Source organism: Hydra vulgaris, chromosome 04, assembly GCF_038396675.1.
Source record: "Hydra vulgaris chromosome 04, alternate assembly HydraT2T_AEP".
In the NCBI taxonomy this organism is placed as follows: Eukaryota; Metazoa; Cnidaria; class Hydrozoa; order Anthoathecata; family Hydridae; genus Hydra; species Hydra vulgaris.
The window spans coordinates 34,869,786-34,892,329 of record NC_088923.1 but is presented as its reverse complement, the minus strand read 5'-3'; the positions used below and the strand labels follow the sequence as shown (position 1 = coordinate 34,892,329).

The following is a 22,544-nucleotide window of genomic DNA, read 5'->3' as shown; positions in this document are numbered from 1 at the left end:
CATAAACTTAACAACTACTTAAACCATTTTAAATGTATCTTCATTATATTTTATCTTGATAATAAATGTTCTTTATGTTTGATTCTACCCAGCTGACGTCATTTCGAATGTTTGGAAAGATAACATTGCTACTACTTTTTCGCAAAACTAAATACTTTATGTTTATTTTTAAATAACAAAGCTTTAACCAATTGGTTTAAAAGAAACTGGCGCTCACTACAATTATCAAGAATTTCTATTTAAATTCTTCTTTCTATAGAAAACTAATATTTAAAGATTTTTAAAAAATTATAATATTAAGTTTTTGTTTACATAATAACAATAATAATAATAATAATAATAATAATAATAATATATATATATATATATATATTTATATATGTATATATATATATAAGTAATTTACACAACACAAATATTAATATAAATAATCTATATAATATACTGCCCTCATAATTAGGAAAAATAAGGTCGGCAATAATTTGCCAACCTTAATCTGTGACCATAAAACATAGAAACAAGGTCAGCGATATTTTGCCAACCTCAATTGGTTCTAGGTCAGCAGTTTGTTCGCTATTGCCGAATGCCGACTCTAATTCTGAGGGTTAAATATACAAATATGTTATATTAATATACATAATATGCTAATATTCATAAAATAAAACATTTTATTTAAACTATAAATTATCTATATAATTAATTGATTTTAAATATTAAAAGAATATATTAGTGTTAACTGTAAAATTTTTTAAAACGAGAGGGATTATTATTATATATATACATAAATTATATATACATAAATTATATATATATATATATATATATATATATATATATATATATATATACACATACATATATATATATATATATATATATATATATATATATATATATACACATATATATTCATATATATCAAGGACTATTCTGGACCATTTTTGACAGCTTTAACCGTATTTGGGCGCTGCCCATATTAAAACTTGAGGACTTTTTTTTTTTTAAATATGTTTTTTTATGGCAAATATTGTTTTTTTCGCTTTTTGAAGCTTTTGATACTTGTTTTTTAAGTAGGGTATAGTGATCTAAAATTGATGTTGCTTATCAATAATAATATGTAATAACAAGTAATAAATGTTTGAAAACATGAGTTAGTATGATTGGACATTATAGCATCATCCCAGTCAATCTTTGATTTATCAGATTTAAAGTTTTCTTTATTAGAATTTTTAAAACTCCTTGTGTCTGCGTGGTATAAACATTTTCTTGAAATTGGTATTTATACAAAATTGAGCTAAGTGATCAGAAACCAAAGTTGCCAAATTTCCTGAAATAATTTCATTAGTTATTACATTAGAAAAAATATTGTCAATGATTGTAGCAGATCAATATTAAATTCACCAAGTAAGAAAACAGATTTATTCTCAGAAAGTATTTTTTAAAGTAGGACAGACATGATACTATTAAAAACATTGAAATTCATGCAAGGGTGTCTATAAATGCAACCATAAATAATATTAAACTTTTTAGAAAAAATAATTTTAACAAATGTGGATTCTAAACAATTAGGTGTACAAATCATTAAATCATCTTTTGTTTGTATACTAGTTTTTTTGATAAATATAATAATGTACCATTTTGATAAATATAATAATGGAAAAATCAAAATTAATTAATGATAGTACTATGTTTAAATCCTCAGAGTGTTTTTGTAACAATATGTTTAGATGAAAAAAGGAGAGAGCATTTATTTTATTAAAGTTAAGTGTACATATTCGCTAAAATCATAGTATTTACAAGCTATGTCTAATGAAGAAGAAATTTCTTCACCAGATTCTAAAACGTGAGATGAAACATAATTATAAATTTGATTAGAGAATTTATTAAAATAAAAAGATGGAAAAAGGATTGTAGACAGAGATAAATCAGCAGTTTTAAGAATTTTATCAGTAGAAAAGAGCGATATAAATTCGTTATCTGGTACATTTTTGAATGGAAAGTCACTTTAAGTACAGTTTACACAATGCCACAAGAGCGCCTTAATTGTAGTAAACTGTACCTAGTATCATCGAGCCTGTCACATTTTGTACGTGTCCAAAATAAACAAAAATTACATTGAGTTCAGCTGCAACTTTGACAAAATATTTTATTACACAAACGACAGTTTAAAGCCATAGAAGAACTGCAATATTAGTAATGTAAGAAATAATAAATAGAATGTAAGAATGTAATGAAATGAAAGAAAAAGAATGTAAGAAACAGTAAATAGAAAGTAAATAGCTATGTTCATATTTTTAGTAAAAGTAATACTAATGAATAAGATTATTAGGAACAAGCGAATAATAAATAATAATAATATTAATGGTGGCTTAAACAATAATCCAGCAGCCAAACAAATAGTTAAGTATAGCAACAACAAAATATTGAATAAAGTTATAAAATCAAATTAAATGAGTAAAAAACTAAATAAAAGTTAAAAGAAATATAAATTAAAAATATAATATATCAAAATAAGTAATCTAATAATAAATTGTAGTAGTATAAATAAAAATAAGTTTAATATTTAGTATATGATAAAAAATTTTTTTTTTTTTGAAATTAGAAAATATTATTCTAGAAATAAGTTCACCAAGATCAGTGCTAAAAAAAGACCAAAAACTTTAAGCTAGCGTTAAGCTTTAAGCTAGTTTTTATCTAAGTCTTTCTATATAATTTTTTCTCATACAGATAAAATTAATTCTTTTTTTTTTATATAACCGCATTATATATTTTTTCAGAAAAAATATATAAACAAATATTAAATAATAAAAAATAATAGCTCATGTTAAAACCAAATAAAAATTTGCTTTTGAAAAAAAAATTTATTTCTTAAAAAAGCATGTTTTGAACATTAAAAATCTTATTTAAGTGTTGTTAATAAATTTTATGTAAAGGATTCAAAAATTTATTGCTTTTGTTTGTAAGCTTTCTGGAGATACAGAGCTGAGGAGGAAAAATGAAAAAGAAAAAAGTTTCTTTCAAAGCGGCAAAACTATTATAAAACCATTAACCAACTAAATTTTCAACAATTTAAATTTTCATTTTTCATTTTATCTAGTCGCAAATAAAATATTCATTAAAGAATGTTTAATTTTGAAACATATTACACTAGCTTAAAACCGGGTGCAGCAATTTTTGTCTTATTTTGACTTAGAAAATTTTAATGAGAAGAGTAGATATGTGCAGGGTAGCAGGCAATTTTTTTGGTGCGCTAAGTGCCTGTTATTTTTTGGAGTTGCTTGCTAATTTTTGAAGGTGTCTACCCTAAATAAGCTAGGTATTATCCTAAATAAGATAGGTAAATTATGGAGATGCTCAGCAATCCTGGGAGGCTATGATTACCCTGTATAATCTGTATGTCTGCTGGGTACCCGGTAATTTCTAAATACAAGATACACTGTAGGGGTTTCTTGTTAGAAACCTCTATAGTGTATCTTGTATTTAGAAACCTTTTTTTCTATTTCTGGGTTGTCAAGCACCTTCAAAAATTACCAAGCACCTTTTAAATGACCAGGCTCCTAAAGTTACCAGGTAAACCAGAATATCTAAAAAATTTTTTGGGTAACCAGCACATCTCTTGAGAAAAGTATTTTAGTATACAACAACAACTATTGATATTAATAATGAGAAACTTGAATTAACTAAAAAATTTAAATTTAAAAACACATGAACACATAAAACCAACTTATTAATAATAAAATTGTTACCTATTTTGTGATCATCTGTTAACCCATCTACTTTGTGAATAAAAACTTCGAACTTAATGTTTGGGTTTACCTGTAAACAAATTAAAACATTCACAATCTTTCATTGATTGTGTCTACTTTTGCTTGATTTTCTTTACATAAAATGCAAACTTAATGTTTCTTTAAAAAAAAATTATTTTAGAAGACTGCAAAAAGTTTAAAAAAATTTGATAGGTTGCTTGCCCAACCAAAACCCTCAGTCAATGTAGCAGCACTCCTTGCATATTTTACCTATTTGTCAATCAATGTATGTAAACAGTAAAAAAATAAAAATAAAAACTTTCAGAATGTTCTTATTTTTATTAACAAAAATAAAAAACATTTCAGTCTATTAAGTTGAATTTTTGTGGTTTTTTGAAAATAATAAATTTAATTAGTTTCCTCAACTAAATTTAAATTTTGTCATTTTTACCTTGGAAAATTTATTTTCAAATATATTTTCTTTATGCCTTAGTCAATTTCTGAACATAACGTAGGTTAATTTTGCAACATGCAGTTTTATTGTTGAAGCACTTGCTGCATGCGGTTTGGTTAATTATTGGCCTTCACTAAAGGTCAAAATTTAAGTCTTCGGCCTTGAAAATCTTTGCTATGGTCATGAAACTCTTGGCCTTGGTCTTGGAATGCACGGCCTTACTATTTTGCCCTTGTTGACAACTCTGCGTAAAACATATTTTAAACAAAAAACAACATTAAATTTAAAAAACAACCTTATAAGCTTTTACAACTGTTTGATGAAGTTTATTAAGTGCATCCATGTAATCATCCTAATAAGTTAAAAGGAAAAAAAATTGTTGCTAATAAAAAAAATTAAATGCAAAAAAATTTAATAGATTTAAAAGCATCAAAGTTAAAAAAATATATAACTATTTAAAGCAACTTTTTTACCTGTGCATCCAGAACATAAACTAATGTTCCGCAACCACCGAAAATTTGTTGAGAGTCAAAACCATCTGCGAAAAAATCGATTTGACCGGGAAAATCTAAAATCTAAATAAATAATAAACAAAATAAACAAAATCATTTATTGCTTTCCATTTGAACAATCAGCAATCAAACCAACGAAAACAGTAAACAAAACACAAGAAGAAAAAAACTCACATGAAATTGCACAAATGAACTATTGGATATATCATCTTTGACTACTTTATTAGTGCTCTCAAGAAAGAGTGTCTCGTTTGGTGACATCTTATGAAATACAACTTTTAATATTGAAGATTTTCCACTTCTAATAATAATTTTTTTTATTTATATATATTATTTATTTTTTTTTTATTTTTTTTTATCTAATAAAAATTTAATTTAATTTTTTAAATAAATTTAAAAAAATAAATTAAATTTTTTGCATCTAGTTAACTTTTCTACCTAGCATTTCCATTTTGTAACAATTTACAAATTTTTAGTAGTATAAAATTTTATAAAACAAAAATCAAATATATATATGTTTAATGTTTGAATTAGTTAAATAGAAATTTATATGTGAGCAAGAAAAAAAAATTAATAACTATGATGATTTAATAAGAACATTAAATAATAAATGAAAACAAACTTAAAATCATAAATGTTTTTAAGTATGTATAGAGAAATGTATCTAAATTATGTTTAATTGAGAAGTTCCATTCTTGCAAAAAGTCAAAGAAATAAAATACAAAACTTACCTAAATAAGTTTTTTAGCGTTTTATTGGAATAAAATTTATTCGTGTAAAATTTATCAATTTTTATATCTTTTCATAATTTGTTTTCTACAAAATACATAAATTCATAAATTGCATTAAGTATAATAATCAGGGCCGTTACCAAGAGATCCTATAGGAGGGGGAAGGGGTGGTGACATATCTGTTTATTGCCAATTAAGGGCTAGAAATTTTTTTTTGACTAAGATCTAAAAAAAACAAAAACCTAGTTGGCTGACATTTGCCAACTGCCAACTATAGATCCAATTTTGTCAACTCTAGTGTCCGAATTGCCGACTAATGAATTTTGTAGGGAGGAAGGGGGGGAAGCTATACACCCCCTATGCCCCCTCCTTGGGATGCCTCTGATAATAACTACAAATTATGAAAAGGAATCAGAGGTGTATAGGTTTAAACACAAAGCACGGTCTCATTTGATAAAATCTTTGCAAAAACTTCTTGTTGTAGTTAGTAAAGATCCAGAAATTAACAAGTGTCAAGACGATACTTAGACAGTTCTGATACTTATTCAAGCCCATGAAGTAGTAAGACAGAATCTTGTGTGATATGAAAATGGTTGATACTCCATTATTTTATTATTAATAACTACATTATTTGTGGCATTCAAGCCCATTTAAGTAAGCATCCAAGTTGTTGGTGCAGTGACAGCCTCAGCTTTAGATGATATTTTATATCTTTTTAGATAATAGTGATAGAGATGATGATTAGTTTTAGATAATATTTTATATACTACTTAGTATATATTAGTTATATACTACTTAGTATATAACTAATTTTCACAGTAGTATATAACCAAATTTAATTAATCTTAAATTTTAATAGTATATATAACAAATTTTCTGTTCATTGTTGCTACTTCTTTTTTCCTGCACAATAAAACGAAGTAATTATGTTACTTGTTTAACTTTAAAAACTGTCATTTGGTTACTAACCGAACATAAAAAATTATAAAAAATTAATAGATATATAAAAAAAAAAAAAAGATATGAGAAATTAATGTTACAAAACTCAATTTAAAAACAAAAAATTAAAGCCAGTGTATGAAAATGTAAAAAAAAAAAGTGAAAAAAAAAAAAGAAAGTGTATGAAAATGGATTGTATGAAAAATTCAGTTTTTGAATAATGAAATATTAAAAAAAAAAATACATTTAGAGTAAAATGACCTCTTTTGTTTGGTTGGCAATTAAACTGTTTTTGATAAATAAACAAAAGTAAAAATTTAGGTCTTAATAACAAATAGTAATCGCGCAAATTTATTTTTTGAATGAACTTTGAATTAGTTTCAATTTACACTAGGAAAACGAAAAAAATGAAATTAATATTTTTTTAATTAATAAGTCTAATGCAATCATCTACTTAATTTAAAAGGCAACCTGAAGCACTGTGAAAATTATCAACTTTAAGTAAAAGTTAAATGAACAGATTTGCTAATGTTTAAATCAAAATTAGAATAATAGTAAAAACATTAGCATTTATTAAGAAATTTATTAAATGCTTATGTTTTGTACTTGAATAGTTTTTGTCTATATAATATATTATATTACATATAGACAATAACTATTCGAATAGACCTACTATTACTATTATGTTAATTTTGCAAATATTACGCATTTTGTAAAGTTCCTATTCATTATTATAGAAATGTTGACAGCACTGTGGTAGTTGTTTGCAGTAAATATCTGAGTTTTGTTGGAGTTAAAATTTACAAGTCACTGCGAGTCCCAACCTATTACAGAAGTGAGATCAGATTAAAGATTGGCTGCCTGTTCTAAGCCATTGAAAAGAGAAGACTTTTTGTCAAGACAGTAGTATAAAGTTGAGTCATCAACAAAAAGAGTTACTTTAGATGTAAGGTTGTCATGAAGATTATTAATGTAGATAAGAAACAAAACAGGACCAAAGATAGAACCTTGAGGTATCCCAGCAGTTACTGGAAATAAAGAAGAGTGTTAGCCTTCAAGGATGACTTTAATAACGCGGTTGGAAAGAAACGATTTGATAATCTCAAAAACTTTCCCAGATACACCATATGAAACAAGCTTATGGAGAAGACCAGTATAGCAAACTTTGTTGAAAGCTTTAGACATCAAGAGCAATAGCCTTGCTTCTCCGCCTCCATATAATGCACAATAAAATCTTTCTGTCACAGCAGTAAGCAAGTCATCCATAGAGCAAGAAGATCGAAAACAGTATTGTTTGTCTGACAGTAAGTTATTTGATTTAAGATGGGATGTGAGAAATTTATTTATCAAAGGCTCAAAGACCTTGCTAATAACAGTAAGAAGACTGATCGGGTAATAATTGGAGAAGGTCAGAATGTTTACCAGTTTTTGAAAATTGGAACAACAGATGCCATTTTCCAGCAGGCAGGAAAAAAAGACTCAGTCAAGCACTTATCAAATAGTTTAGAGAGAATTGAAGAGAGTTCTAGAGAACTATTTTGTAAGACAATGACAGGAATGTTGTCTGGACCACAAGCCATAGAGGAGTTTAATTTATATGACTTTAGCAACAGAAGCTAAAGTGATTTGAATATCTAACAATTAGTTAATCTATTTAATTGGAATATAAGGAAGAGAATAGCCGTAAAATTTAAGAATCAAATTAGAAGAAAATTCTTTGCAAATGTTTCTGCCTTATCCTTGGGAGAGGTAATAACATCAGTTCCATGAATGAGAGATGGAAAGTTAGACCTACATTTGTTAACAACGCTGTTGAAGATTTTCCAAACGTGTCTAGAGCCTAACTTCTGAGATAAGATACAAGATTAAGTGAACTGAGAATAATGGACCTTAGCATCTGACAGCACCTTTTTACATCGATTTCTCACAATAATAAATAGCCGTTTGTTCTTAAGAGAGTTGTTCTTGTGAAAAAGATGAAAAAAAATGATTACAATTATATATAGCACCTGCACAAGAGTGTGAAAACCATGGAGTAGAATAAGGCTTGACTTGGAACCGTAGAGAAGGAATAATAGCTTCCATTCCTGCCTAAATCCAGGAGGTTATTGTGCTTATTCTCGCTGAGTACAATATTATATATTCAACGGTGAAGTGTAACAATGTATGTATATATATATATATATATATATATATATATATATATATATATATATATATATATATATATATATATATATATATATATATATATATATATATATATACATATATATATATATACATATATATATATATACATATATATACATATATATACATATATATATATATATATATATATACATACATATATATGTATATATATATATATATATATATCAATATATGTCAATATATATATATAAAACTCGGTCTATAAAAAGTTTACACATAAAATTATTATGAATTTGATTAAGTTTAAAAGATAAAACTTTACCTACATACCTGCGTAGACCCATTAATAAAATTTTGGGCTTTTGCTCATCTGCAGGATTATGAATATCATTTCTATCTTCTAAGTATCTATGAAATAAAACAATTATATATATGATAGTAAAATTTTGAACTTACCATTTTTTTTATTTTTATAAGACCAAACTAAAAATCATTAAAATAAAATATGTTACAAACTTCGTTTAAAGGAGATCATTTTTCTAGCTAAAACATTGTGGGTCATGAACCATTAGTTAAAAACATTTAAAGGCATTGTTATGTTTTCATTTTATTCATTTTTTTTTTTTAAATTAAGTATATTTATTAGTGTGAAACAGTTTTACCAGTTTACAAAAGATAAAAGAAAAAATTATTTTACAAAATTAAAAGTAGCCAATGAGAACTACATAACTTATAGATAATTGTTAGCAAGAAATTAAAATACAGAGAAGTTATATATAAACAAAGTAGATATAGTTAAACAAAGTAGATAATTAAACGTAGTAGATAATTAAAGTTTTTAACTTAAACTTTTTAAATTAAACAAAGTAGATAATTAAAGTAGAAAATTAGATAAATTAGATAGTTAAACAATTCACATTAAAGAAAACTTTCAAAAAATTGAACGAATATGTTAAAAATTTAACTATAAATTAAAAACTAACAAACAAAAATAACAAACTATAAATAAACCTTCATATTTTGAAATATACACTTTAGTCAGGACACTTTCTTATAAATTTAAGAAAAAAGTTCTTCTTCATAATTGATAGTGACCACCATTTTCATAACCCTTATGTGTGTCACAAAACCTATTCTTTTACTACTATAGACAAAATTAAAAAAGCCTTACCCAAAATCTTTTGGGAATGATCCCACAACACTGTAGCTACCACTAGTAGCAAAGTTATCTTCATCATCAAAAGACTAGAAATATAATACAAATAACATAAGATTGGAATTGTAAATAAAATTATATTAAAGGTTATAAAGAAAAAAACTTTTTCATGGCCATGAAATTTTAAAATGAAAGCATTAATGTAAATTACAACAAAAGAAAAGTTTAATTATAAAAATAAATAAAAAAATCATACAATGAATTAAAAAAACCATATGAATAGAGTACAGGTAAAATACAGAAATGCTGAAACTTTTACCCTATAAAATGGCTTAAAAAAATCCTGAAGAATAATGATTTTTTTTACCCTATAATAAAAGTCTTACATAACTAGGTAGTACCTGGAAAAATACAAACATCAGTCGATGTATATAGAGAAGCCTCAATGATGGCTTTTTAAGAAAATTTAAATACTGTTAAAATCAAAATAAACTAAATATAAGATATTAGCATTTTTAAACAACAATGTTTTAGTGGTATATGAAAATAATGGCCTATTCTTTTACACTGGTTTGGGTAAAGTCAGCTTTCTTATTAGTTTGTGATAAAAATATATTTGTATTTTATCATCCTTCTACTCTTTCGCGACTAAATTTAAAATTTTTAAACAATAAATACCAACATATTATAGAACATCATATTTACACTATAAATTATACATTTTTTTTAAAGTTAAATTTAAATCACATATAGATTTAACTTTCAAAAAATGTATAATTTATATTAATGCTTGAAAAATAGTTTTCAAATATCAATAATGACGTACACAAATAATCAAGATTTCCATAATAATAAAAAATTTAAAAAAAAATTAAAAACTCTGACTTTGAAACTTCAGGAAATTACAAAAAACTTGACTAAAAGAGGCTAGGAGAATGCACTTATTGCACTCACTTATTGTGATGAAATCAGGTTTGAAACCTAACTTTTATATGTGATTTTACTAACCACCTATGAATAATTTGACCAAGCATTTTCTCTTTGACCATAACCCAATGTTATTTTTTGGGGCCATTTTTATTGTTCATCACACCATATAGCTTGGCTTAATTACCACTGTCGTTGCTGGCACTAAAACTCAAAATTTTTCTCAATTCAAGCCATACGGTTTACTCCTACTTGTGCAGTTGGTATTTCTCAAAAAATCATTTTTTTTTAAATTCTTCTCCACAAGAACAGCTCTCTGGGAGCATACTTTTTTTATATTATTGCAAAAAATCAATACAAAAAGGTATTGTTGTATTTTATCTTACGAGTTAAAAACAAAAGCAAGTCTAACAAACTCCCTAACATGAGTCAAACTTTATTACTTATCTTAACAATAAGACAGAACTATTTGCAAATAACAAATAGATTTGTCTAACTTTTGCTATTTAGTCTTATATTATTATTTTGCTATTCAGTCTTATATTCAGTAATTAGTATAATTAAAAAAATATTTGATTCAATAATTATTAAATTATTAATATCTCAACTTGAGTCTAACAACTGACTCTGACTCAATTGACAATCAATAAAAACTTTAATCCTATCATTCTAATGATAACTTGTTAACTTTAATAACAAAAAGATTCAACTGTACATTACATGAATGTGTTGAGGTAAGGCCATTGCACTAGCCATAATAAAAGGTTTTGATTTAGTCTGGTATGCTGGTCTTTTCCACAAGCTAGTTTCATTAGCCTATCTGAAAACAATTGAATCTTTTTTCTTTTTCCAATTGCATTATTTTCAATGATGAACAATATCTTCAATTATTTATAGTAACCTCTAATATACAAAAAAATTCCAGTACTGGTCTTATATTGTTTCTCTATCTATAATAATGATCTTTCTGACAATCTCACCTATAAATTTGCTAGTAATACAACCATAAATTTCAGTTTTGATTAAAAGTCATCATTATTCGATCACATAGAACAGGCAGATTTCCTCAGTGACAGCTTAGGACTCTAGTCTCTCTGGTAAACAAAAACCCAAATATAATTCTGTTATTTATTGTTATTTATTTTCAATTTAGAATTATGAATATTATCAAAATGTTTATACTTCTATACTAATAAATGGTATCACTTATACTTTGTCTTGTATTTTGTGTGTTAATTTTTTATGACTGACCACACATGTCAAGTGTATATCCAAACTATTGCAAATTTATTATCTCCCAAACATTTTACCATAAAATGTACTTTCTTTAACATAAAATGTACTTTGTGTACATTTTCTTACTCTTGATTCATTTTCTTATCCATCTATTTTTAGAATACTGTTCAGGATAAGCCTTCTATTGATGCATGTTCTCTTCTAGACAACATGCAAAAGCATATTGTAAATATGTAGTTGGATCTATTCTAGCAGCCAAGATTAATTTATAAATTTATATTATTTGAAAATTAAAATTACTGTAAATATTGGTTTTTTATTAAAAACTATAACAACGTTAACAAATTAATTTAGGATAGTGGAATGATTTGGGACAACTTTTGACCGCATACATAATTTTATATTTTAGCATTTTTGGGTAATAGCAAATTAGTAATTTTTAATATAATATTTTTGGTTTTCCTAATATATATATATATATATATATATATATATATATATATATATATATATATATATATATATATATATATATATATATATATATATATATATATATATATATATATAAATTGTAGAACCTTGTAAGTAAAAAAGGAATTCTGCAGATTTAGAGCAATCAATTTTTATCACATAGCTAGAAAGCACAATAACTGATTTAGGATGTGTATACAAAACATCGAAATTTAAGCTTAAAGAAAACCTGAAAAACAAAAATACAGTCAACTAGCCCTGTTAGAAAGTTAAGAGTCAGCTCTTGTTAGATCTCGCTACATCTGAGTGTGGATTTCCTTTAACTTAAATTGTTTAGACAGTTATTTAGCAATCATATCAAGAAGTTCATTATTATTATTCTAAACAAACATTTATGTTAACATTATTTCCTAACATGACATGTCAACATAATAACATCATTTTAAAATACTTACAGTTTAAAAAATCTTTTAAATACTTATGACCATATGAATAAACTCACAGGAGCAACTTATGTTTTAAAGATAAAAGATGGTAGCTTCATATTTGTTGGGTTTACTCTTTTATATTATTTACGTTAGATCATGTACACTATGATTTTAAAAATTCCAATGCCTTAAGTCACAATTCTTTAGAGTGAAAAGGGATTAGTCATTGTTTTAAAAATATACTAAATGGACATAAACTAAAAAGTTTATATTCATGGTTATTTATTATAATTAACCATGAATATGAACTTTTTGTTAACTATGTTTTGTTAACAAAAATATGTAACATAATTCTTTTCATAGTTTTTAAATTGCATTGGTAATAAATGGGTTATAGTGAACGACAGTAAGTTTACTCAAAGGTATCCCAGTTAACAAACATTATAGAATCATGTTCAAATAATATCAAACTATTTTGATATGTTAATTACTCATCATTGGTAAAATGAGGGTTAAATCTGAAAAATTGAATTAATTTAATTTTTTTATTTATAGTTAAAAATAAAAATTTTAAAATAATAACTAATTATGCTTAACATTTTAATAACTTATCATAGTAAAGATAACTCAGGCTACTCCGATTCATAAAACAACTTATAAAAAATATTTAAGAAGTTGAACTCAATAGATACCATTAATGCTATAACTCCTTTCCTTGAGGAGCAAGTAAAATGTACAACTATGCTTCAAAGAAAGCTTTAAAGAAATCTTTGGTGCTGGTTAAGCAACCTATTTATGTGTGTTACATAAAATTAAAAACATCTGATCAAAGGTTTTGTACACAGACATTCCGTAAAATTTATCATCATGTGATTTGCTCAACAATAAATAATTTCATAAAGGTTTTACACCCCCTCTCGAAAAAATTACGCGGTGTGTAAATCGGCATTTTGATGTGGTGCAAAAACGATTTAACTCCACTTTGACAAATTGTTGAGGAGAAAGAAAAAACTAATTGGTTTTGAAAGTAGGGAATACAAGTTTGTCCCTAAAATCATGCACTTAATGACATAAGTAGTGCTCAAACTAAGTTGTTTTCGTACCAGCTAATAGAGCTTTTTTAATATACTAATAATCCATTTCAAACCTAAAAATCTGCTAAAAGTGGATTTATACCGTTTTTGCACCGAGGTCTTCAACTTAGACTAGATTAAAATTTATTAGAACAGTAATAAATGTTCTAAAGGACACGCAAGGTCCATAAAATCTAAAGAACTCTGACAACGTGTCCTACAATCGCATAATACATATGCTAGATAATATTCCAAGTATCACCAACCTTAAGTAAGAAAGCGTATTTACGGGCATCGATTTTACACTTTAGTTTGAATAATTTGAATTTCTGATCTCGAGTGTAAATATAGTTGTTTATTATAAATTTGATTTGTTTAGGCAAACTAAATTGTTAAGAATTTTGTAACATGTAATTATGTCTTGCTTAAGGCGACGATTTTCTAGCAGTTCCAAACCAAGAATTCTAAGTCTATTAAAATATGAAAAGTTATTTAGGTTAGGAACTCTCTTGGTAAAACGTCCTAACACTTTTTCCACTGCTTTGTTTATTTCAGTGCGGTTTGGCGACCAAACCGGAGAGCAATATTTTAAGATCGGTCTTATGTAGGTTGTGTAGGCTTTTACGATAACACGTGGATCGTGACTTATAAAACACTTAAAGATTAAAATTCCTCGAATGTTTGATGCGCGGACGATATTTGAAATATGATTATTGTAATTTAAGTAAGAACCCATGGTCACACCAAAATCTTTTTGGTTTGTAGACGAGATTAAATTATGATCTCCTAATTGATAGTTGTAATTTATACCTTTACAAAATGAAGTAGGTGCTATTCTATGAGTAAAACACTTATTATTGGCTACTTTTAACTGCCATTTTTTTGACTAAAGATAAGCTTTATAAATGGCAACTGCAAGATTGTGACAGTAATCGACATCCTTAAATGAACTATACGGCTTGATTGATGGGTAGATCATTAATATATAACAAGAATAACGTTGGACCCAAAACGGTACCCTGTGGAACTCCACTAAGGATGCTGATCAAATTGGATAGTGAATTTGCAACCAGAAAATGATATCGTTGGAAAACAATGCTGATATTCAATGAATGAGCAGTGCTGTGCAAGACAGCTGGTGCCCCCTCCCCCCCACCAAAAAAAAAAGTTGATGATATAGAAAGGTGATTTTTTTTAAATGCCTACTACAAAACTTTATTTATAAAGATGAATCAAAAAGAAGCAGTTTTGTATTAAACCAATGCCAAAAGGTTTAACTGTTATTCAATGAGATTCAACCAAATATTTTCGACAAACTTTTGAGTCTGCAAAGATCTCAATAAGGTGGTCACAGTTTATCGTCCGGGCACAGGCACTTTATATTAAGAGCATGGCTAGAAAAGACAGCCGGTCTTGCATCATTGTTGAGCGATGGAAATTTTTGATAAGCTTTAATTTACTGAATCTTCTTTCAGCAGTCGCTGCTGTCACAAGGCAAGTCAATAAAACACAGAGTGCAATAGCGACATTGGGATACACCTCATGGAGACATTTGCTTTTGATATAATTCAGAAAATGTATTGCAGTTTTGAGCTTTTGATCGTTTTCGAAAACTAGATGAATAAATTGTTTCAACTCTATCTCCATTTCAAATTTGATCAATATCATCCATCTTTTTATAAAAATTCTGGCACTTTCCGAAAGGGTTTTGTCTTTGTATGCTCGAAAGAGACATTTCTGATTGAACAGAAATGAAAATTCAACAGCCACATCATCTGTTTGTTGGAAACGCTCCCGTACAGACTGTAAAGCTTGGTCCACAAGCACAAAGAAAAAGTCAGTTTTGAACTTTGATTGGGGCGTTTAACTACCGCTTTTGTCGTCTCCTTCATAATCAAACAATTTTTTCTTCCTGCTGGTGTGAATTGATGGAAAAATTCTTGGAATGTTCAGTTCTTCTTCAATTTCACGCGCTGTGGTCTCAGCACTTAAGAATCCATTTTCTCGATACTAAAATCTCTAAAAATGATACTAAAATCGATACTAAAATCTCTCTCGATACTAAAGTCTCTAAAAATGGCTCAGTTGCTCTGATTTCATTTTCCATAACATCTAGGGAGATACCAAGGAATTGGATCATCTTGCTTGTTTTATTTACTTGGAATAAAATGTCATAATAGATGACAATAGACAAAGTAGTCTGAAATGTATGTTATCAACGACTGAGCCTCCGTGGCTATTTTTCCATCTTTTTTTCTATTGCATACTCCTCCAGTCTTTTCAGTACAATAAAAACATTGCCAAAATAATATCCCAGAGGTTTTATAATGTCAGTAAGACTTGAGGACATTTCTCCAGAATTCCCTTTCTTTAAGAAAAAGCTGCACTTCTTGTTTCTCTATGGATGATTCATTATTGATACCCTCTTTAAGCTGCATCCATTGCCTGAAACACTTTTGATGGAAAGTGCCTGTTTCATGTACTTTCAACTTCTTTGATAGTCCCTCCCATGTACTAGTACCACTACGAAACGGACTTTTCCTTTATTTCAAAACGTTTACAGCAAAGTAAAATACCTTGTCAGATTTTACCGAATACACAAGTCATGACCGAGGCACAGTTTCTCAGTTGTTCATCATAGGTTTGTAATGGACTGTTGAAAATCAACGCCTTGCAACAATGTTGTATGGCCACGTTTGACTAGGTCACATCGTTGAGCATCAGAAATTTGTTTAGGCCAGCTGGCTGGTTTACAAGCGACAGAAGTAAATAGTGGCAATGGTAGAGTGTACACTTTTTCTGCTGTGTTCGGTTGATTATTGGTAATACCTAATTGTTCATGAATGACTAAATCATTAGAACAATTTTTTCCATTGCTGGTGCAACCACTTTGAATAGGTGTAAAGAATGATGTAAATTTGGGAAGTTTGCTAATTGCATCTTTTGTTGCTGCTGCCTCTTTTCGTTTAGTTGCACCTGACTTAAAGGCTTCATTATCTAAAATGAAAAGGAAACTTGCATGATTTGTATTCATGATATTAGACTATAATACAATATGTTAAATGTATACAATCTATAAAAACTTTATAGTATTATAGAGAAGGTTTGGGTTTGAAAGAAAAAAAAAAGAATTTTCTAAGTATGCACAATTGTATGCACTTTGTATGCACATGCACAAGTATTTTTAAATACTTTACACAATGTTAACAACAGATTATTTTAATTAATTTCGTTATGTACCACATTTTTTTGCAATAATAAATGATTTTGTACATTAAAAAATCTAATTTTTAAATAAACTTTTATATTATTGGAAAAAAATGTGTGGTACATAATGAACTTCATTTAAATAATATGTAGAATACATTGTGTGAAGTATTTAAAAACAATTTGAGATTATTTATTTCAGGCCTTATCTTTTATTTCAAACCATATCTTATTTTATTTCAAACCTTATCCTTATCATTGTATCTATAAAATTATAACGATTTAATAGATCGCATGAATTTAACACACTATATTACAGTCTAATACCATGAATGCACATCATGTAAATAAAAAAGATACTTTTGCTTGTTTCACGGCGATTTTTTTTGATTGATTTTCTCCCACATGCTTTGGTTTGACAGAGTTTCGGAAACGGACGTAACGATAACAGTTTATTTTATTTTTACGCGCCAAGTAGGGTAGAGTGACCATATTCCAGTCGCATCTTTGCAAAATTGTTTCTACAGACATATTAACAAAAAGGTCTATATGAAAATTATAACATTTCTGGAGAGATAAATCTTTCAGCATTTAGGATATAATTACAGCAATTATTATAAATGAAAATTTTTTGAAAAAAACAACGATAACAAAAAGTATATAAATTAGACCAAAATACAGCCACTACGACCAAATTTCAGCTTTTGTTGACAGATAAACAATAAAACAGTTTTAGCAAAATTGGACTTACTTAAAGTTTATTTAGTTTAAAGTTAAAATGAACATGTTATTAAACATCAGTTAGAAAATGGTTGCTTAACTTAATACTAAGCTTTCATCAATAAATAAACTTGCCTAAACTTAATAAAGATGCCTAAACCTTATAAAAAAATGTTTTCAGGAGTTGCACTAGGTAGTTGCACTACCTTGTCCATGGGCAAGAAAAAAAAAGCGTATAAGTATTGGTAACAAATAAAAGTAAATTTTTTTTAATGCAAATAAAAACCAAACACAAAACTAGGTTTAATATTTCAAATAAGAACCCATTATGTGTAAATCAGGATAATTAATGTCAATTTAATAATGTCAATGTAATAATTAATATCAATGTAATAATCTATACTTTGATTTAAGATTTGCACAGAATAGTAAGATTTGCACAGAATATAATATAATATGTAAGATTTGCACAGAATATAATATTCAAATTAAAAAAAAGAATTCAGCGAGCTCTATAAAAGACTTTTTTAAAAACTAAGAACAAAAAATCATAACAACATAATCAAATTACGCAGTTTTTTTATACTTTTATTGGTTCGGAGGGGAAATAGCCCCCCCCCCTGGAATATGTCAAGGGGGCGCCAAAATTTTTACGGAGACTATAAAAAGTTTTCGTAAAAATTATAAATTATATTAATATTAAAATATAATTTATTATATTTTAATATTAATTATAAAATTGTACAATATTGTTAATTGTTATTTGTTTCCCAATCTGCGGAATATTATTTCGGCCTCCGTCATAGATAAGTATAGCGGCGAGCACGGTCACGGTAAAATATATTATACTTATATAGTTATAATTAATATATTTATTATTGATATATAATGAATCAAAAAAAAACTTAGCGGAGCTGCAAACAAAAAAAGAAAATCGCAAATTGAAAATAATATTTCAAAACTTCCAAAAATATTTGATTTTTTTTCAAAACAAGAAATAAAAGGTAAGTGTTTTTAGCAACTGTCGGTTATTAGTTTTATGTTTTATAATCTAGCTCTCTAGTTAAATTTAATACATTTTTAAAATAATTAATATTAATTTAGTAAAAATTACATTAATACAATAACTTCACTATACACTTTGTTGGTTTAAAAAAAAATTAAGAAAATGAGGAATCACCAAGTGAAATTGAGTCTGTTGTATTGTCTAAGAAAACAAATAGTCAAGTATCACACAACAACACTAGAAATATTAATGATTTACATAAAGCAGGCTCCAGTGATGTTCCATTTTAAGTAATTTCATATGTTTTAAAATATTCCTTTATAATAATAAGTTACATATTTATAAATAATGTTGGCATTTTATAATTGCTGACTGGAACCAACCTTGTATGAAAAATAAATTAAAATTCCAGTATTTTCAATTTTGCCTAATTGTTTTAAAAACTAGCATGAGATCTATTAAAAGAATATGTTTTAGTATTTTATTAATTTAAATTTTTATTGTCGTTTTAGAAGTAACAATGAAGAAAATGAAGAGGCACTTAGTGAAATTGAGTCTGTTATATTGTCCAAGAAAACAAGTAGTCAAGTATCATTCAATAAGACTGGAAATATCAATCTGGATATTGATGTTTTACATAAAACAGATTCCAGTGATATTCCAGGGTGAGTAATTTCACAATATTTTAAAATATTTCTTTATAATATATACAATTTGTATAAAAATGTTAGTTATTTATCTTTGTTGACTTGTGTAAACCTCCTATGTAAAATTAGTAAAATTTAAAATTAGATCTAACCAATAAATGTTGTTTAAAAAAAATAAATATCAATTAAATAGATTATTAGAGAATAAATTACTTAAATTTGTAACATATAGCCATATAGGTATAGCAAATATTGATTATTATTAATCATTGTTTTTTTTTAATTTGTGGTAATTTTAGTTTTGATCCAGGATTGTGGAATTTAGACGAGAAAACAAGAGATTATATTTGTAGAAATGGATTCAGCCAAAATATAAATGCAGATTTTACACATTCCAAAAAAGAGTATCTCATTGTACATAAATCCGGAGGTCATCGGACTTTTAATAGGTACTTAAATAAAGATTGGTTTAAAACTGTATTAGTCAATGGAGAGACATGCCAACGAGATTATTTATCCTACTCAGAAACCAATGGATCAGTGTATTGTATCCCTTGTTATTTGTTTGAAAACGAGACTGTTTTTTCTAAAAAAGGATTCTCAAATCGGAAATATCCAGAAAAATTGATAAAACATGAAAACTCAGAAGGACATAAAATTTGTGTATACAAAATGTAACAACAGGCAACTGATTTAGGCCAAATAGACACTACAATTACTCGTCAATTAAAAATAGAGACAAATTATTGGATTAATGTGCTAACTCGAGTATGTTCTGTAGTGAAGTCATTAGCTAGTCATGGATTACCATTTAGAGGAACTGAAGAAAAGTATGGATCTTCTGTTGCTAATAGTGGTAATTTTATTATGGCAATGGAATTAGTTGCAGAATATGATCCTTTTTTGTGTCAGCATATAAGTAAATATGGGAATCCTGGTAAAGGAAATACATCATATTTATCTTTTCATGCTTATGAGCAGTTCATAAGTATAATGTCAGAAAAAGTCCTAGAAACAATAATTAAAGAAGTCAAAGCGGCAACATACTTTTCAATTAGTATTGATTCAACCCCAGATATAACTCACATTGACCAACTTTCTTTTATTATAAGGTATGTATTACTAAATGGAGAACCAGTGGAACGTTTTATTGGGTTCATTGACGATGCTGGGCATAAGGCTGAGTCGTTAACTGACGCTATATTTTCTATATTGAGGAAATATGACTTAAGTGTTTGTTTTCTTAGGGGCCAGTTTTATGATAACGCCAAAAAAATGTCTGGCATATATTCCGGTGTCCAAGCAAGAATTAAAGATGTTATTTCCTTAGCTGATTTTGTTCCCTGTTCCACTTATTCGCTAAATCTCATTGGAATGTGTGCTGCTAGTTGTTGCGAAGAAGCAAACAATTTTTTTTCATTTATCCAAAACCTATATGTTTATTTCTCATCTTTAACTTATCGCTGGAGCTTATTAAAAAAATACAATAATTCCACTCTTAAGAGTTTATCAGATACTCGTTGGTCTGCTTGAGATGATGCTTGCCATAGTTTGAAAACAAATTGGGCTGGCGTGAAAAAAGCATTATTAGATTTAAAACATGATAAACTACAAAAACCACTTACAAGGTCAGAAGCTGAGGGACTGCTTCGACAACTTAATAGACTAAAAACATTATTTATGAACGAGTTTTGGAATGATGTACTTCATACATTTAATAAAACTAGTAAACTATTACAGTCTGTTCAAATAGATTTGAGTACTGTAGTAGAGTTATATAATTCATTAGTTGCTTATGTTAAGTCTGTACGATAAATGTTTCAAACCTATGAAGACGCAGCAAAAGAAAAATTTATAGATTGTAATGAAATTTCGGAATTTGAAAATAAACAAAGAAAACGAAAAAAACATTTTGATGAATCCAATGATCCTGGTCATACATTTAATAGCCAAAACAATTTTAAAATTAATACATTTTATGTCATATGTGACAATTTAACAGTCGAAATCAACAAAAGAAAATCTGCTTATGACAGTATAATATCTAAATACAGCTTTATTTTAAAAATATATGAACTAGACCCTTCAAAAATACGCGAAGATGCAAAAAAATTGAAAACTATCTACAAACAAGATCTAGATAATAAATAAGAAAATAAATGTGTTCATTTTCAAAGTGTATTAAAATTAACCACCAACCCTCCTAAAACCCTATTAGTTTTGAGTAAATTTATAAAAAAAAACAATTAGTTACAATTTTTCCTTATGTTGATGTAGCTTTAAGAATGTTCCTTTGTAATTTGGCCTCCAACTGTTCAACCGAAAAGTCTTTTTCTACACTCCGTAGAATAAAAAATTATTTAAGATCATCTATGTCTTCAGAAAGACTTAATAGTCTTGCAGTTCTTAACATAGAAGCTACTCTTACAAAGAGCTTAAGTTACTCAGATGTGATAAAAACATTTGCGGCAAAACAAGGAAGAAAAAAAAAATGAAGTAATGATTTTTTATATTATAATGTATTTGATAGGATGTTATATATTTTATGTTTATTTTATATTTTATTAGTATATTACCTATATTATTCTGTTATTTTTTACCTAGCAAGAAAAAAAAACTGAAGTAATTATTTTATATATTATAATGTATTTAATAATATGTTATATATTTTATGTTTATTTTATATTTTATTAGTATATTACCTATATTATTCTGTTATTTTTTACATTTTTAAATATATTAATAATATTTACCAGGCCACTGCATGGTTTTTTTATTTTTTTTATTTATTTAATTACTAAATACAGACACCACAAATCCCTATAATTAGTATTAGTAGTATTACTTACCAACTACTTTTAAATTTAATTATAAGCAAAGTGGTGGAGGGGGCTAAAATTTTGTTGCCCACGGGCGCCAAAATCTTAAATACGGCCCTGGTTTTAATAGCAACGGTTTTTTTCTAGGATTATATTTTAACAATACCTTCGATTCCTTTATTTTTAAATTTTTTAGTCTTTTCAATTTACGCATTTCTTTTTCTGTTTCATTTTGAGCTTTATTTTGCATCTGCTTTAATTGTGACTCATATGCTTCCTTAGAAGTAAGCACAAAAACTTGTCTGAATTCTT

The 22,544-nt window shown here is 26.9% G+C and overlaps 2 protein-coding genes across 2 annotated transcripts in view; one reads left to right on the top strand and one right to left on the bottom strand.

Moving 5' to 3' along the window:
* Positions 1 to 13,658, bottom strand: part of LOC100209939 (ras-related GTP-binding protein C) — a 36,716-nt gene extending 23,058 nt beyond the window's left edge. Inside the window, exons 1-7 of the mRNA XM_065796170.1 lie at positions 13,453 to 13,658; positions 9,711 to 9,784; positions 8,870 to 8,947; positions 4,887 to 5,013; positions 4,674 to 4,775; positions 4,496 to 4,552; positions 3,747 to 3,816 (exon numbers count right to left, since the gene is read on the bottom strand). Of these exons, the coding sequence (XP_065652242.1) occupies positions 3,747 to 3,816; positions 4,496 to 4,552; positions 4,674 to 4,775; positions 4,887 to 5,013; positions 8,870 to 8,947; positions 9,711 to 9,784; positions 13,453 to 13,455 (511 nt within the window). The 5' untranslated portion in view covers positions 13,456 to 13,658. The remainder of the gene's footprint in view (positions 1 to 3,746; positions 3,817 to 4,495; positions 4,553 to 4,673; positions 4,776 to 4,886; positions 5,014 to 8,869; positions 8,948 to 9,710; positions 9,785 to 13,452) is intronic.
* A 5,270-nt stretch (positions 13,659 to 18,928) lies between these two features.
* Positions 18,929 to 20,946, top strand: LOC136079371 (uncharacterized). Its single transcript, XM_065795107.1, has 4 exons — positions 18,929 to 18,987; positions 19,279 to 19,431; positions 19,713 to 19,992; positions 20,098 to 20,946. The coding sequence occupies exons 1-4, from the start codon at positions 18,929 to 18,931 to the stop codon at positions 20,944 to 20,946; spliced, it is 1,341 nt and encodes a 446-aa protein (XP_065651179.1).
* The last annotated feature ends 1,598 nt before the right edge of the window (positions 20,947 to 22,544 follow it).